The sequence below is a fragment of the Schistocerca nitens genome, chromosome 2 (genome assembly GCF_023898315.1).
Source record: "Schistocerca nitens isolate TAMUIC-IGC-003100 chromosome 2, iqSchNite1.1, whole genome shotgun sequence".
Taxonomy (NCBI): Eukaryota; Metazoa; Arthropoda; class Insecta; order Orthoptera; family Acrididae; genus Schistocerca; species Schistocerca nitens.
Window position 1 is genome coordinate 779,124,520 of NC_064615.1, and position 16,887 is coordinate 779,141,406.

Sequence of the window (16,887 nt, forward strand, 5' to 3'; positions counted from 1 at the left end):
GGCGCCTTCATTCAAGCACGGCGATACGTGGTCACTTCACAATAACTGAACTGCGCCGTCAAGTTCAAAAGCCCATCAATGTTGAAGGACAACATCATTTTGTTGCGGGACAATGCCGACCCACATGTTGCCAAGGTTGTTTCAACTGCATTGTAAAGTTTCCCTGGGAAGCGCTTACACATCCTTCAAACAGTCCCGATGTCTCTTCACGCGATATCCGTATTTTTGGAGCCTTGAAGAAAGACATTCAGTGGCTGTCGACTTGCTTCGGACGAAGAGGTGCTCGCCTGGGCACAATCATGACACTCCCAAGTGCAATAATATTTACGTCGACTAATGCATTATTGGTACCTCGACAACCTGTTTCTCAGTCGTAAACAAGATGGTTCTGCCACCATGGGCACGTCTTCCGTTCGGTTTACCAGGTAAATACGTGTTGCTCTTTGAAGAAACTAAAAACGACAAGCTAGTCCTAGCTGAGTGTTGGACTGAAGCGCTTTGTAGCATACGCAGTAAGGATAGAGACAAGTTAAGAAAATTAGAGCGCAAGGAAAATACCCGCCCTGTCCTGGAGAAACCAGCAGCTACTACGTACGCTGCGGTCTCCAGACATGTTGCGCCGCGTCTATTCGAGACGGATCCATAAAACTACAAGAATAATGTAGGCGCCGGTGGCCGTGCCACGTGAGCGACGACACGGAAGACGGCGCTTCCTGGGTAGCGGCGGCGGAATAATAAAACAGCAGTAATTGGTCGCCCAGGGAGCGGTGTGGCGTCGCGCGCTGCATAAAGCAGACCGGGCACCGGGCACCAGGGCAGGGCAAAGCGGAGCAGAGGCGGCCAGGCAGTGCCGCTGCAGCTGCCCGCCTGCGCTCACTTCCCAGGCGGGCACGCGCGGCCTCTAATTGACCATTAACATTACACGCCGGCTTGGCCCCATCTCAAAGATTGATGTCGCCGCCGGGGAACTAATTGTTTCCCGCCAGTACTAAAGATAACATTTCATTACTCCTCTTCTCAAAGCTACCACGAGGCGGGAGGACGCCAGGGGTGGCGTAACTGCCAAATAAAACTGCAGTTCGTCTATCACTTTCCGTGTGATCACGCCAGTCGTAAAAGAGAAATAACAGCACATTCGCGAGGGCCTAATGGCGAGCATGACCTACTTGAACGTCACTCATTCGCGGGCTGCAGTTACTTCGGCAAACGGGAGATGCGTAAGACCTCCAGTAAAACGTTGCATAACAACCCGCAACTGTGCCGGTACTGATATCGAATCACGAATTACAAGTCATAAGTTTAGGAGTATTACGGCCACATGTCAATTCAGCTCTGTCAGGGATGCACAGTGCGTACAGAAATAGTGCGCTAGGGGTCGCGCACAGTGTGTTACAAGATGACAACTTTTGGTCAAAAACATAACTTAATATACATCAAATATTGCTGTTTCCATAATGAACTCCCGTAGGAGGTCTTGGTCGGTTGCCTTAAACAACAATATGCGCTAGGAATCTTTGGGAGTAGGCCCTGCTACTGTCTACTTCGCTTTCTTTTAATCCATTTACCAAATACTTACATCTTTCCCTATTATCTTCATCAGATCCAAGCTTAGGCGAATGCGAAAAAAGTTCGATGGTGTCAGTTACAATAAAACCCAATGTCGACAAAGATTTTACTTCCAGTGACACAAATTCTAAAGATAGTAACAGCCAGAAACACGTCATAACGTAAATGAGTAGGTAGTGCTATTCACAACAGTTCATAATGATCCCTCGGGCATTACGAACATTAGTGAATAGGAGTGTCTACATCGTTTTTTGGTATATTATTTGTTACGTTTTCACATCTTTCGGCTATTGCCATCATCAGATATAAACTAAGAACTTGTGTCATCTATATGAAAAAATGTAAATGTTTGTTTATTTAAATCTTAAATCTCCGACGAAACGTTGTCGTCTAATGCGCGCGTATCTTTATATACCTACCTCAGCGCCATCTTATAATATACAGATCTTTATTTAATATAGAAAGGGGAAACGTTCTAACCGAAAGATTCGAAAAGTGCTTGACCGATTTACTTCAAATTCTTACTCGACAATCAAATGAATATTCGGACGGACACAGATTATATATTTTATATACTACATAAAAATATTTAATACTAAAGGGCAAAACTTCATAAAAAATATCGAAAAGTTCTTGACCAATTTACTTCAAATTTTTGCACGTTACTCTAATAAATGTTCGGACGAATACAAGCTATATATTTTTAAAACATATATAATATACAAATGTATATATAACAAAGAAACGTTGTTAAGAAAAATCAAAAAAAGTACTTTACCAATTTACTTCGAATATCTACAGGACACTGTAATAAACATCATGTCGACACGGGCTATGTATCTTTATGCTCTGCTTTCCTCTGTTGGGAATATGTGTGGTTTTGTTTTCTTTCTCGCAATCAGTTTTAACTACGATAGTAGAGCATTTAAGCCATTAGAAAAATTGTTTCTCCCATATATATTCTTCCTCATTATTACATACTATTAAACAAAACATGTATACACAGCAATGTGCTGTTTTGTTTTCTTCCTCGCAGACGGTATTTACACAGTAAATTTCTATTTATTGCTTATCAGCTCACGATCTGAATGCTACTATGGAATCTGAATTTGCAATAACAATAAACACGATTCAAGATCAGACAGAGGGGGAGTAATAGATAAACACAGAAGGGGGGAGGAGAAGGACATGGAGAGGGGGGAAGGACGAGACAGAGAGAGACAGCGGGGATTAGTGTCCCTCGTCCTTGAAAATAGTAACTGACAAACAACATATGAAATCCACTATAATTTCATCAAAATGCACGTGAGTTTTTTTTGTCATTGTATTACCTCTTCAATGATATATGAATTAAATAATGTGATCAGTGATGAAAAAAAAAAAAGATTAAAAGATGAGTTCTAGTAGTATTCGAACCGTCGCCTCAAATGGTGCAAATGGCTCTGAGCACTATGGGACTCAACTGCTGTGGTCATCAGTCCCCTAGAACTTAGAACTACTTAAACCTAACTAACCTAAGGACATCACACACATCCATGCCCGAGGCAGGATTCGAACCTGCGACCGTACCAGTCGCACGGTTCCGGACTGCGCGCCTAGAACCGCGAGACCACCGCGGCCGGCACCGTCGCCTCAGCGACGATCATCTTACTATGCGCAATCGCTAACCACTGGTCTTTTTTTTTTTGTTTGCTTGTTTCGTTCGTTATTGATTATTGCATTTCTTCAGCACGGACGTCCCATGACAACCATTAAGTTCATCGTTGATCAATTCACTCAGTTTTTTTATTACAGAGCGCAGCTAACCCTCGGACCTAAGACGCTGGGCTACAGTGCCGGCGGCTCTTGATCACAGTGACTTCTTACGACCTACTCCTTCGAACATATACAGGGTGATTCAAAAAGAATACCACAACTTTAGGAATTTCAAACTCTGCAACGACAAAAGGCAGAGCTAAGCACTATCTGTCGGCGAATTAAGGGAGCTATAAAGTTTCATTTAGTTGTACATTTGTTCGCTTGAGGCGCTGTTGACTAGGCGTCAGCGTCAGTTGATGCTAAGATGGCGACCGCTCAACAGAAAGCTTTTTGTGTTATTGAGTACGGCAGAAGTGAATCGACGACAGTTGTTCAGCGTGCATTTCGAACGAAGTATGGTGTTAAACCTCCTGATAGGTGGTGTATTAAACGTTGGTATAAACAGTTTACAGAGAATGGGTATTTGTGCAAAGGGAAAAGTTCTGGACGGCCGAGAACGAGTGATGAAAATGTAGCACGCATCCAGCAAGCATTTGTTCACAGCCCAGGAAAATCGACTCGCAGAGCTAGCAGAGAGCTGCAAATTCCACAATCAACTGTATGGAGAGTCCTACGAAAAAGGTTAGTTATGAAACCTTATCGTCTTAAATTGGTTCAAGCACTGTCTGCAGCTGATAAGATTAAAAGAATAGATTTCTGTGATTTTATCCTTGCTCAAATGGAAACAGATGAATCTTTCGTTTCAAAGATTGTGTTTAGTGATGAAGCAACTTTCCACACTAACGGGAAAGTCAACCGTCACAATGTCTGTATATGGGGCACTGAGAATCCGCGGGAAACAACTCAGTATGAACGTGACTCGCATAAGGTGAACGTTTTCTGTGCCATTTCAGCCAATAAAGTTTTTGGTCCCTTTTTCTTCGAAGGTGCTACTGTAACTGGACTACAGTATCTGGAGATGTTAGAGAATTGGCTGTTCCCTCAGCTCGAACAAGAAGCACAACAATTCATATTTCAGCAGGATGGAGCGCCACCACATTGGCACTTATCTGTCCGTAACTACCTGAACGTCAACTACCCGAGGCGATGGATCGGCCGCCAGGCAGCCCGTGACAGAGCACTTCATCACTGGCCTCCAAGAAGCCCTGATCTTACCCCCTGCAATTTTTTCTTATGGGGGTATGTTAAGGATATGGTGTTTCGGCCACCTCTCCCAGCCACCATTGATGATTTGAAACGAGAAATAACAGCAGCTATCCAAACTGTTACGCCTGATATGCTACAGAGAGTGTGGAACGAGTTGGAGTATCGGGCTGATATTGCTCGAGTGTCTCGAGGGGGCCATATTGAACATCTCTGAACTTGTTTTTGAGTGAAAAAAAACCTTTTTAAATACTCTTTGTAATGATGTATAACAGAAGGTTATATTATGTTTCTTTCATTAAATACACATTTTTAAAGTTGTGGTATTCTTTTTGAATCACCCTGTATATTAGTAACATAATAGGCGCGTAAAACTTCTCGCGCGATTTTCTCGGAATTGCCACGTAGTGCACCTAATACTTGCACATTATGCTGTTTTAATGGCCTATTAAAGACGAACAAAGTCTGAAGTCAATCCGAGATCCCGACGTCGTGGTCTCCCCTGGTTAGCAATTGCGATGCATTGCCCGCTTTGCTATATCAAAGGTGCGTTTTCGGTAATACATTTATTTTACTTCAGGGAAAAGAAATAAAACTTCAGGTTGTTCTGCTGTAATTGAGTCAGACGCAGAAGAACAGCTAAACGGAATGGACAGTCTTGAAAGGAGGTTAAAGGAAAACAGTCGAATTAAATCAGGCGATGCTCAGGGAATGAGATTGGGAAATGAGACCCTAAAAACGACGGAATTTTTATGTTTTTGGAGAAAAACAACTGGCGACGGCAGAAGTAGAGGCTATATGCTGTGTCCGCCATCTAATACGGTGGTGCACAGATCCTTACAGAGGGCGCCAAAAGCCGAGCTAGTCTCCAGTGAGACGCCTCATAAACGATACACGTAACAAGAACAACACTACGCTTCTGCCACAAGATCCTCGAACAGTACGATCCATCCGCCAATAGTAACGTCTGACGCCACATAGGGCACAGAAAGCAGGCACTATATCGTGCTTCCAAGTGACGTCAAACAAATAGTTCGCACGTGAAAGTTCTTCCTCCGATGGCGGATTTCAGCAGCCGCACCGCTTCACCCGCCAGTTGCCCAGCAGTTCTAGTTGCAGATATCCGCGAGTCGCCAGCACTTGTCAACAAGTATCGTTGCGTGACGCAAATCGTAGCTGATTATCGTCGAAGTCTGCCTGAACTTATATTCTGTTCCCGCCAGCAGTCCAGACTGAACTACTATTTGACGTGTACGTTGACTAGATTAGACCAGTGTTAGAAATTTTTACATCACTGCCACATCTCATCATCAAACTGAAGTTGAGTATTTATTTTTGTACATATTACTTCAATAAATGATTATTTTCTTGTTTCGTTGTCCACATTATTTTACGTTATGATTACACAGTGCCCTACAAATAGAGAGTTAAGTAAGCAAGCACACGCCACTTTAACATAGGAACTGACTTCTGTGGTAGGAGGTTCGCTTCCTTCTACCTTTATGTTGGGGGCCAAACTTACTTGATGAAAACAAAATAAAAATATAAAACGCACAGTGACATTACCAAGAAAAGCTTTTCTGAAAATCCGAGCATTGTTAATACCGAATGCACATTTAAATGTTAAAAAATGTTTTCTGAAGGTATCTGCGTGGAATGTCGCCTTGTACGAAAGTGACAGATGTGAAAATTACCGAACTATCAGTTTAATAAGTCACAGCTGCAAAATACTAACGCGAATTCTTTACAGACGAATGGAAAAACTGGTAGAAGCGGACCTCGGGGAAGATCAGTTTGGATTCCGTAGAAATGTTGGAACACGTGAGGCAATACTAACCTTACGACTTATCTTAGAAGAAAGATTAAGAAAAGGCAAACCTACGTTTCTAGCATTTGTAGACTTAGAGAAAGCTTTTGACAACGTTATCTGGAATACTCTCTTTCAAATTCTGAAGGTGGCAGGGGTAAAATACAGGGAGCGAAAGGCTATTTACAATTTGTACAGAAACCAGATGGCAGTTATAAGAGTCGAGGGGCATGAAAGGGAAGCAGTGGTTGGGAAAGGAGTGAGACAGGGTTGTAGCCTCTCCCCGATGTTATTCAATCTGTATATTGAGCAAGCAGTAAAGGAAACAAAAGAAAAATTCGGAGTAGGTATTAAAATTCATGGAGAAGAAGTAAAAACTTTGAGGTTTGCCGATGACATTGTAATTCTGTCAGAGACAGCAAAGGACTTGGAAGAGCAGTTGAACGGAATGGACAGTGTCTTGAAAGGAGGATCTACAAAAGCAAAACGAGGATAATGGAATGTAGTCAAATTAAATCTGGTGATGCTGAGGGGATTAGATTAGGAAATGAGACACTTAAAGTAGTAAAGGAGGTTTGCAATTTGGGGAGTAAAATAACTGATGATGGTCGAAGTAGAGAGGATATAAAATGTAGACTGGCAATGGCAAGGAAAGCGTTTCTGAAGAAGAGAAATTTGTTAACATCGAGTATAGATTTAAGTGTCAGGAAGTCGTTTCTGAAAGTATTTGTATGGAGTGTAGCCATGTATGGAAGTGAAACATGGACGATAACCAGTTTGGACAAGAAGAGAATAGAAGCTTTCGAAATGTGGTGCTACAGATGAATGCTGAAGATAAGGTGGGTAGATCACGTAACTAATGAGGAGGTGTTGAATAGGATTGGGGAGAAGAGAAGTTTGTGGCACAACTTGACTAGAAGAAGGGATCGGTTGGTAGGACATGTTTTGAGGCATCAAGGGATCACAAATTTAGCATTGGAGGGCAGCGTGGAGGGTAAAAATCGTAGAGGGAGACCAAGAGATCAATACACTAAGCAGATTCAGAAGGATGTAGGTTGCAGTAGGTACTGGGAGATGAAGAAGCTTGCACAGGATAGAGTAGCATGGAGAGCTGCATCAAATCAGTCTCAGGACTGAAGACCACAACAACAACATACGAAAGTGAAACGTAAACGATAAACAGTTTAGACAGAAGAGATCAGAAGCGTTTCAAATGTGGTATTACAGAAGAAAGCTAGAGATTAGATGAGTAGATAGAATAACTAAAGAGGAGATACTGAATCGAAATGAGGAAAAAAGAAAGCTGTGGCACAACTTGAGTGAAAGAGATCGGTTGATGGAACACGTCCCGAAGCACCGAAGATCATCGACTTGGTGGTGGAGGAATTGCGAGAGGGGGGTATTATAGAGGGAGACTAACGAATAAATACAGTAATCAATTTCATATGGATGTAGGCTGCAGTAGTCATACGAAGAAGATGAGACTTGCACAAGAAACACTGGAATAGGAATCAACATCAAACCAGTTTCCGGACTGAAAAACTACATTTACTTCATTCATGCGCTCCAGGGAGTTTCGTAGTTATTAGTAACTCAAATAATTAATTAGTGACACCGAACATGATTAGCAGCGGCAGTGAACGAGGGGACCTCTAGATTGCGCATCATCCTTCGGTCATAATCAAAATAGAGACATATTCAATTACTGCTGTGGTAGCACCCCTCTCTCGCGTCAGTTAAAGATTTCCCTTATCTATGTGTAGGATTAGCAAATTACTGAAACCATTTTATTGCATTATCAGTCCAGAGGGAAAAGAGGAACCTTAACGAATTACTGGCAGTTGCACGACTTCAGCTCTTGTCGCTGGTTTCCCAAGTTAATATCGACGAATCTAGTCGCCTTCATCCAGCATGCGTAGCAATCTCCAGAGATTAAAGCCACAGTTTCAACAACAACTCCTCAAATTTCCTTGGGAAAAATGTAAAATTTAACAATAAGCTACACTTACTTGTCAGGCTGTGCATCTGTTACATTGCGTCGTACGCACGATGCTATTACAACAGCTCCGAGAGCTCCAAACACCACACTACTAGAAGCGATCCAAGTGTTTACTTACCGATAAATGATATAAACTACTTCTATGCTTCCACTTCTTTCATTACCAATGTGCTAAACACCACTGACGACAAAAATCAGTACTGACTATTCCTTAGCTAGACAGGCAGTTTTCGTGTCCTCTTGGCACAACATTTCTACAAGGTGATTCGTCATCTCCTGCACGTGCTCCTGGACATACCGGTCACCCGGGGAGTATGTGTTGATTAGGGCTGCTTAGGGTTCCACGTCCCATCAACGACGAGCTCATTGGAGTAAAAGCTCTGATTAGCCAAAAATAGTAAAGGAATTCGGCCTTGGCCTCATAAAAAGAACCATCCCAGACTTCATCTTAAGCGACTTATGAGAATTACGAAAAACTACGTCTTGATGGCTGATCGTGAATTTGAACGCCAGGTTACCTCTAATGCGAGTCCACTTCTTTTATCACTGTGACAACTCGCTCGGCCTACACTGACGTGATAAAAGTAATGGGATAGCGATATCCACGGATACAGATGGGGTAGGATCACGTACATAAGGCAAAAAATGGCAATGCATTGGCGGAGCTGTCACTTGTACTCAGATGATTCAAGTGAAAGAGTTTCCGACGCGATTATGGCCGATCGACGGGAATTAACAGACTTTCAACGCGAAATGGTAGTTAGGGCTGGACGCATAGGTCAGCCCATTTAAGAAATCGTTAGGGGATTCAATATTCCGAGATCCACAGTGTCAAGAACGTCCCGAAAATACCCAATTTCAGCCATTCTCTCACCACGGACAACGGAGTGGCCGACGGTTTTCTCTTAACGACCGAGAACAGTGGCATTTGCGTAAAATTCTCAGTGTTAACAGACAAGCAACACTGCGTGAAATAACCGAAAAAATCAATGTGGAACTTCCGGCAAACGTATCCGTTAGGACAGTACGGCGAAATTTGGAGTTAATGTGCTACACCAGCAGACGATCGACCCGCGTTCCTTTGCTAACAGCGCCTCTCCTGGGCTCGTGACCTTATAGATTGGACCCTAGACTACTGGAAAACCGTGGCCTGATCAGATGAGCCCCGATTCCAGTTGGTAGTGGCGCACATCCCACGAAACCATGGATACAATTTGTTAACAAGGCACTGTGTAAGCTGGTGGTGGCTCCATAATGGTGTGGGCTTTGTTTACGTGGAATGGACTGGATCCTGATTATGTTCGGCTACTTGGAGACCGGGTGCAGCCATTCACGTTCCCAAACAACGATGGAATTTTCTGGATGACAATGCGCCATGTCACCCGACCACAACTGTTCCCAATCCGTTTGAAGAATTTTGTGGACGACTAAGAAAAGTTATTTGGCCACACAGATCGCCCGACATGAATCCCATCGAAGATTCATGCGACATAATCGAGAGATCAGCTCGTGCACAAAATACTGCACCTGCAACACTTTCGCAATTATGGACGGCTATATACGCAGCGTGGCTCAATATTTCTGCAGGGGACTTCCAGCGACTTTCTGAGTCCGTGCCACGTCGAGCTGGTGCACTACGCCGGCCAAAAGGAGGTCCGACACGGTATTAGGGGGTGTCCCACGACTTTTGTCACCTCAGTGTAAATTTTATCCATTAGAACAAACGCGATTTCAGTTCTGTCACAGAGAACGATCATTTTCCCGGAGCTCATACTGTGTTCAGTTAGCGAACTATCTGCACTACAGCCAACATTAGATCTCCGATATGACAGGTACTGTTATTATACTCACTGTTATCAAAGAAGCACGTCTTCTGAATGGTTGTCTGCAGATGAAAATAACGCATGTATACCGTCTAATATGATATACCATAAAATACAAAAATTGCGGAAAATACAATAATGCGCACGCAGACAGTTGTGTCGAAGAGTGATAGTGTCATGAAAGAAGAGAGACAATTTAAGGACTTATCGATGGCGCACGATGTCTGTGTGAGCTTGATAGAAAAAAAGTTATTTGGGAAAAGCCATTTATTCCGATAGCCGGCGTCCAACTTGAGAGAAACTGATTAAGAACACCATCAAACAAGTTGGCGCACGGAGCCGCGAACTGCAGCGACAGTGATTACGGGGGATCGCGAAGCACTTTTGACACACGAAGGTGCGATGTAAGACAAGGACGAGACGCTAAACGCAGTTATTATATAAACACGGAAACTAGGAAAACCAAGGGTCGTGTGGGCGAAATTAAGAGAGACTGTGATTGTATCGTGACTTTTCTATTTATTTTTTAGAGAAACATGCCAGTATCTTGTTTTGAAACTATAAAGGATCCCCCGAAGAGTGACAGAGACAAAGTAAAAGTTATGAAGGGAAAAAAGGCAAAGCTACTGACAGAAGGTAAAGTTACTGCAGACTATAGAAACGTTTCCATTGTTTCCGTTGTGTGTAGTGTTAATTTCGGCGTACATTTCCTCCAGGAGCTTACTGAAAATCTCTTAACCGCGGCGCGCTCTGTATCACCGGTAAATAAACGAACGCTGTCATACGCTGTCATACACACAAATTTCGTTGAGACGCACTGTTTAAACAAGCCAATGTAATGTGCAAGAAAAATGATGAAATGTAGCAGAAACGAGAATAATAGCCAGCTGAAGAGCACAAAAGAAGAATATGGACCAGAATGAAGAAAGTGCGTTTTACATGCACATACACTCTCGCAGGTCAGGGCACGGCACATGGCGGAGGGCACCTTCTGCCATTATTAGTCATTTCCTTTCCTGTTGCACTCGCAAACAGAGCGAGGGAGAAACGACTGCCTATAAGCATCTATACAACCCCCAACTTCTCTTATCTACGTGGTCCTTGCGCTAAATGTACGTTGGCGGAAGTAGACTAGTTCTATAGTCAACTTCAAACGGCGGTTGTCTAAATTTTCTCAGTAGGGTTCCGCGAAAAGAAAATCGTCTTCCCTCTAAGTGTTCCCATTTGAGGTCCCGAAGCATCTGCGCAATATTCGCGTGTTGACCGATCCTACCGATGACAAATCTAGCAGCCGGCATGTGATGTGCTCCGACGTCTTCCTTTTAATCCAACGTCGAGGGGCTCTCTAACACTTGAACTGTACTCAATATTGGGTCGTAATAGGCCGGCCGGTGTGGCCGAGCGGTTCTAGGCGCTACAGTCTGGAACCGCGCGACCGCTACGGTCGCAGGTTCGAATCTTGCCTCGGGCATGCATGTGTGTGATGTCCTTAGGTTAGTTAGGTTTAAGTAGTTCTAATTTCTAGGCGACTGATGACCTCAGAAGTTAAGTCGCATAGTGCTCAGAGCCATTTGAACCATTTTTTGGGTTGCATTAGATTCTATTCGCCGTCTCCTTCATAAATGACTCACAATTTCCTAAAATTCTCCCGATAAACAGAAGTCGCTCATCCGCACTGCCTTCTGTTGTTCTTACATCCAGATATTTAATCGACGTGACTTTGCACAGCAACACACAGCTAATGCTGTTTTCGAACTTTACCGGATTGTTTTACCTACTCATCTGCATTAACTTACTTTCTTCTACATTTAGAGAAAGCTACCATTTATCACACAAGCTAGAAATTTCGTCTACGTCATGTTGTATCCTCCGACAGTCACTCAACGACGACACATTCCCGTACACCAAACCGTCTTCCTCAAATAGTTGCAGATTGTTGCTCATCCTGTCAGTCATATCATTTATGTATATGTACAGAAAACCAGTCATCAACCTGAAGATCAGTTGGAACACAACTATGCTTTACTAGGTATGGTCGTAGTAGGGCAGAGTGTTCGTTGCCTCCCTGCGGTCTAGAATAGCATTCGGGACGACCGGCGCTAATATTTATACAGATGTAGGTCCTTCGTGGTTTCCCTAAATCAGAAGGATATTAATTCCCCAGAATCGGTGCACATCGAAGTTGCATACCCATTTCGATATATGTTGAACTGTCGACTCTCGATAGTTGACAAGAGACAGGATATGTGAGGGATATATATCGAACCTTCGACTCTGTCGAGCCTCGGAGCTGGAAATACGGATACTGTTTTATACTTTGACGGTTGAACGTCGGCTGAGAGCAGTAAAGTGTTACGTGATGGAGGTACATGTATCAGGAAAGGCCTGCGTGATGAATGTGTCAAATTCTCTTACGTGGAAGGCTTTGATTCCACGTTTGAGTGGCACAACGAAATATTTGGAATTTTGTTGGGAATATCGACTGCTTCCTAGTGCGATGCGAGAAACTGTGCGCTCTGTGGCGCCGCAAATTCAGTTACCCTGTGCAAGAGAGATATCAAACTTAATTATCCTTGTCAGCTCATGTGCAAAAGAATTAGCATAAATAACAACAAGTGCTCTGAAGGTGCCAAATTAAATATTCAGCAAAGCATCATAGTTTTTTGCGTGTTGCCGCGCGGGATTAGCCGAGCGGTTTGGGGCGCTGCAGTCATGGAATGTACGGCTGGTCCCGGCGGAGGTTCAAGTCCTCCCTCGGGCATGGGTGTGTGTGTTTGTCCTTAGGATAATTTAGGTTAAGTAATGTGTAAGCTCAGGGACTGATGACCTTCGCAGTTAAGTCCCATAAGATTTCACACACACATTTGAACTTTTTTTTTGCGTGTTGGATAAAACACTGTATTTTGGAGGCGACTGCGGCTGATTCAGACACTTCAGTGAGTAGCTTCTGTGAGTACTATGAATTTTGCAGAGAAGTCTGTTATATTGTTATGACTAATGGTAGTGTGCGCAGTCTATCTCTCGATAGCTGATGTTGAGATGCAGGATTTGCTAGCTGCGTAAGTACAAGCTTCATTTTATTTCTCGTAGATGAAGATGTGATATTGTTAGATGTCTGTTATTGAACATCACAACGTACATCGAGAACCAGTCACTATCTGGGTGTAACAGTTCTGCTTCGTTAAAGTATTTTGAAGGGGGGAGTTGCAGATAGACCGAGACGATAACATGCTTAGAAGTTTGTTATCGGACATCGCGACAAATGTTTTTGACAAATATGATTACTGATCGCTTCAGTCGCAGTAATTCGACCTGTACTCTCAGGTTTCTGCGTAACCACATATGCGTATATCATGACACATTCGTAGGAAATGTAAGTTGTAGCTTTCCCATTCCGCTTCCATTAATTAAATAAAACTGTACACAATGCAGTGGCTGGTTCTCGAGGTATGTCGTGATGTTCAATATCAAGTTGTATCTTCCTGTTTAAATACGTTCGTCTTTTGTCGTGTGTCTCGTCAGCCATGTTGAGAATCGACCGTTCGATAAATATCGAAATGGGTCTGCAATTTCGAAGTGTACCGATTCTTGGATATTACCAGAAGAACCAATAGTGTGACGTTAAATACGAATCCTGATGGAAATTAGCATTATTTACAAGCACAGGTAAAGTTAAAGCTAAGCCAGTCAAGAACTATTCTAGGATTTATCGAGAGAGAGCTGAAAACACGGGCCTACTATGTTGTGAGTGCTAGGTTAGGTGCAGTGCTCAGAAACAACAGGTCTCTTTTGCTGTTCGCCCCAACTGTGTGGAATGGAGCTGGTGACGTGCGCGCCGCGGCAGCCGCACGTCGCACGTCGCCTGCCTCACGTCGCGAGGCCTGCCAGCCCGCGCCGGCCCTTGATGTGGTCTCCTCACGACGGCTGTCCCGGAACGCGCCTGTTTGCTTTGGTCCCACCCGCCGACACAAAGGCCACGTAGCAGCTGTCACCGCCGTCTTGGCTTCCCCCCTGCTGGTCGTCACAACCTCAACACGTTTCCACAGTTACACCGTACAGCGCGTACGTTGAGACCAGTACTGAGGCAGAAAATAAAAAATTACGCCAGTGCGCTGCATCAGACATTAATGCCATTTTAGTAAACACGTCACTCTTACACTCTGGCGAACGAGCAGTTAGGCCACTCTCTATCGAGGCCACAGGGTAGCGTTTCTTCCTCGTTAAGGGGGGAACGTGCGTACGGCTCCTGTCTTGGGCACTGCATATTGTTACTCTAAATACCGCAAGTATACGAACTTTCTTATCATTACTGGGCTAGTTATTTGTCCGTAACTCACGAAGTATGGCCTCTCAAGACCGCGGGAAGATGTTCTATCTCACTTTCCAAGGTCATTCATGGCTCCAACCCCAAAAAAATATTTTGCTGTCGGTTGCGTTATCGCCTTCTTTGTTTGTTACTGACACATGAGGTATGAGGATCACCTAGACTGCGCCTCGCGTACTACGTGCCTGATTTCTTCAGTATGGTATAGTGCAAATGCGTTCACAGGAACGTGTCAGTTTCAAAGTGATGAGACTGCCAAACTACCTGCTGACTTCTGTCTCGGGTTCTTCGGCCTACTTTTGTTTCAGGATTTTTCTAACGTATCAAGGACTTTTCCCTGCTCATTTACGGTACGGTTCTTTTCTTGGTATCTGCAACGGTGTTCGCTGCAGCACGGGAATCCAGAATCAGTTCACCTTGATCGTTGGCGCACCCTCTACGTATAATATGCGGCCGTGAGCTCGACTCCAGTCCACCACCAGCAATGGAGGGTGAAGCTATGATAATGCCAGCCACTCGCGCTGGTGAAACGTCGCAAAAATCATCAAACAAACGTCGGCCGAAGAAACCGAGACAGAAGCCAACAAGTGGCCACGAAAGCCTTAACAGCTTTGACATGGTTGCCACAAGTTTCCCCAAGTGAAATTCACTGATATTTTCCTTATTTCCAGAAACGTTTTAGCATTTTGCCTTGACAAATTTTGAGGTCTCAAGGGTAAGTAAAGTCGTAAGTTGACAAAAAAAATGTAAAGACTAATGTACTTCTTCCCCGTGTGAGCAAAACTCTTAAGTACTAGCATCAACATCTTTTGTAACGAACTGTTTTTAGAAGAAGAATGCAAGCCAAATGGTGTATGTGTTTCAATAAAACGAAAGACAGCTTTAAAATACCTTCACTGATTTCACAAATAACCTCAGAAACAGGTAGGCCTCTTAAAAGAAGTGTATACGGCAGAGAAGAGTTACGTAAACCAACACTATAGGCGACTACCAATAAAATGTTGGTTCTACTATGTTCGTTATTGTCACTGTGTTATTTTACAGGTATTGCGTGATTTTTCTTTCGAGAAATATATGAATACATAGCGTACAAACCGCCAGCGACTGCCACAATTTTCTTCTTCTTATCGTCGATACTTTCTACTATACATATTATTTTCGAAGTGCCAAAATGTACTGGAATAAATAAAATGAATATAAAACACCGCTACAATGTACTTGCGGTGAGACAGTCGCAATTTCTTAAATGCATCGTCCGAGGGCTCTGGCCTGCCGAGGAGCACCGCAGTCCTGGGTCCTTGGATAAACCACGAAAATCCGCCGCATTACGCCACACACAAACAGGCCCGACCTGCGGGCAGACCGCTGGGACTAGATTCGATGGGCATAGCCTGCACATTAGTGGGAACCGAATGGTTTCAGATCGGCAGGTCCGATCCATTACAGAAAACCGCAGAAACGGCCTGCGGTTTTGGACCATCGTTGGAAGTCCACTCATGTGGCCAGCTATTCACGTGTCACAGATACCGTGTTGACGAAAAGAGACTGCGGTGATCAATCCATGCAACAGATAACTTACGCAAATACTCTGAGAATCAATATTAATGAGAATATATAGCAACTCACCGTAAAGATGATCGCTGAGGCGAAGACCGCCATGCAGAAAAGACAATCACACTCTCACACTAAATTTTCAGTAACAGCCTTTGTCAGAAAACGAGAGTGTACAGACATTCACACAACCACTCACACACAACTCATGCACACATGACCGCCGTCAACAGTCTCTGAGAATCAGACCACACAAACCACTCCTCACGCCTCCTTGTCTCTCGTCGGCAGCTGCTAGGCTAGTGGCGAGTACTGACGGGAATGGTAGGAAGGAAATTTGGAAATTTGTGGTAAGATCGTATGGGACCAAACTGCTGAGGTCATCGGTTCCTTAGCTTACACACTAATTAATCTAACTTGAAGTAACTTACGGTAAGGACATGGCACACACCTATGCCCGAGGGACGACTCGTACCTCCGACGGAGGAAGCCACGAGAACCATGACAAGGCCCCCCTAGACCGTGCGGCTACCCAGGGCGGCTGGTAGGAAGGGGAAAAGCAGTAAAACTGAGGGAGTAGGAAGTGGCGCACGCACTCAGCTGCGCCCACCCAGCGACGATGCATAACATCTCAGTAAACAAACCATTTCATTTATTGAGAGAAAAAAACAAGATTTTTCCAGTGCTTTTTTCAAATTTTCCTGATTTCCCTGACACGTTCGAAACTCCCTGATATTCCCTGACTTCCAGAACTTGTGGCAACCCTGTTTGATGAAACTGTTAGTCGATGGACGGAGGAAGGTGTCAGGCATATAGATCAACATCAAGAAATAGACGAAGAAGACGACCATTTTACAACGCTCAGTGATAACAGATATATTATCGAACAAAAGCATCTTCCAGAGCAAGAACAACT

At 43.8% G+C, this 16,887-nt stretch overlaps 1 protein-coding gene across 1 annotated transcript in view; it reads left to right on the top strand.

Moving 5' to 3' along the window:
- The first annotated feature begins 10,632 nt into the window (after positions 1 to 10,632).
- LOC126235325 (uncharacterized) overlaps positions 10,633 to 16,887 on the top strand; it is an 88,297-nt gene continuing 82,042 nt past the window's right edge. The window contains exon 1 of the mRNA XM_049944048.1: positions 10,633 to 10,732. Coding sequence (XP_049800005.1) covers positions 10,633 to 10,732 — 100 coding nt within the window. The remainder of the gene's footprint in view (positions 10,733 to 16,887) is intronic.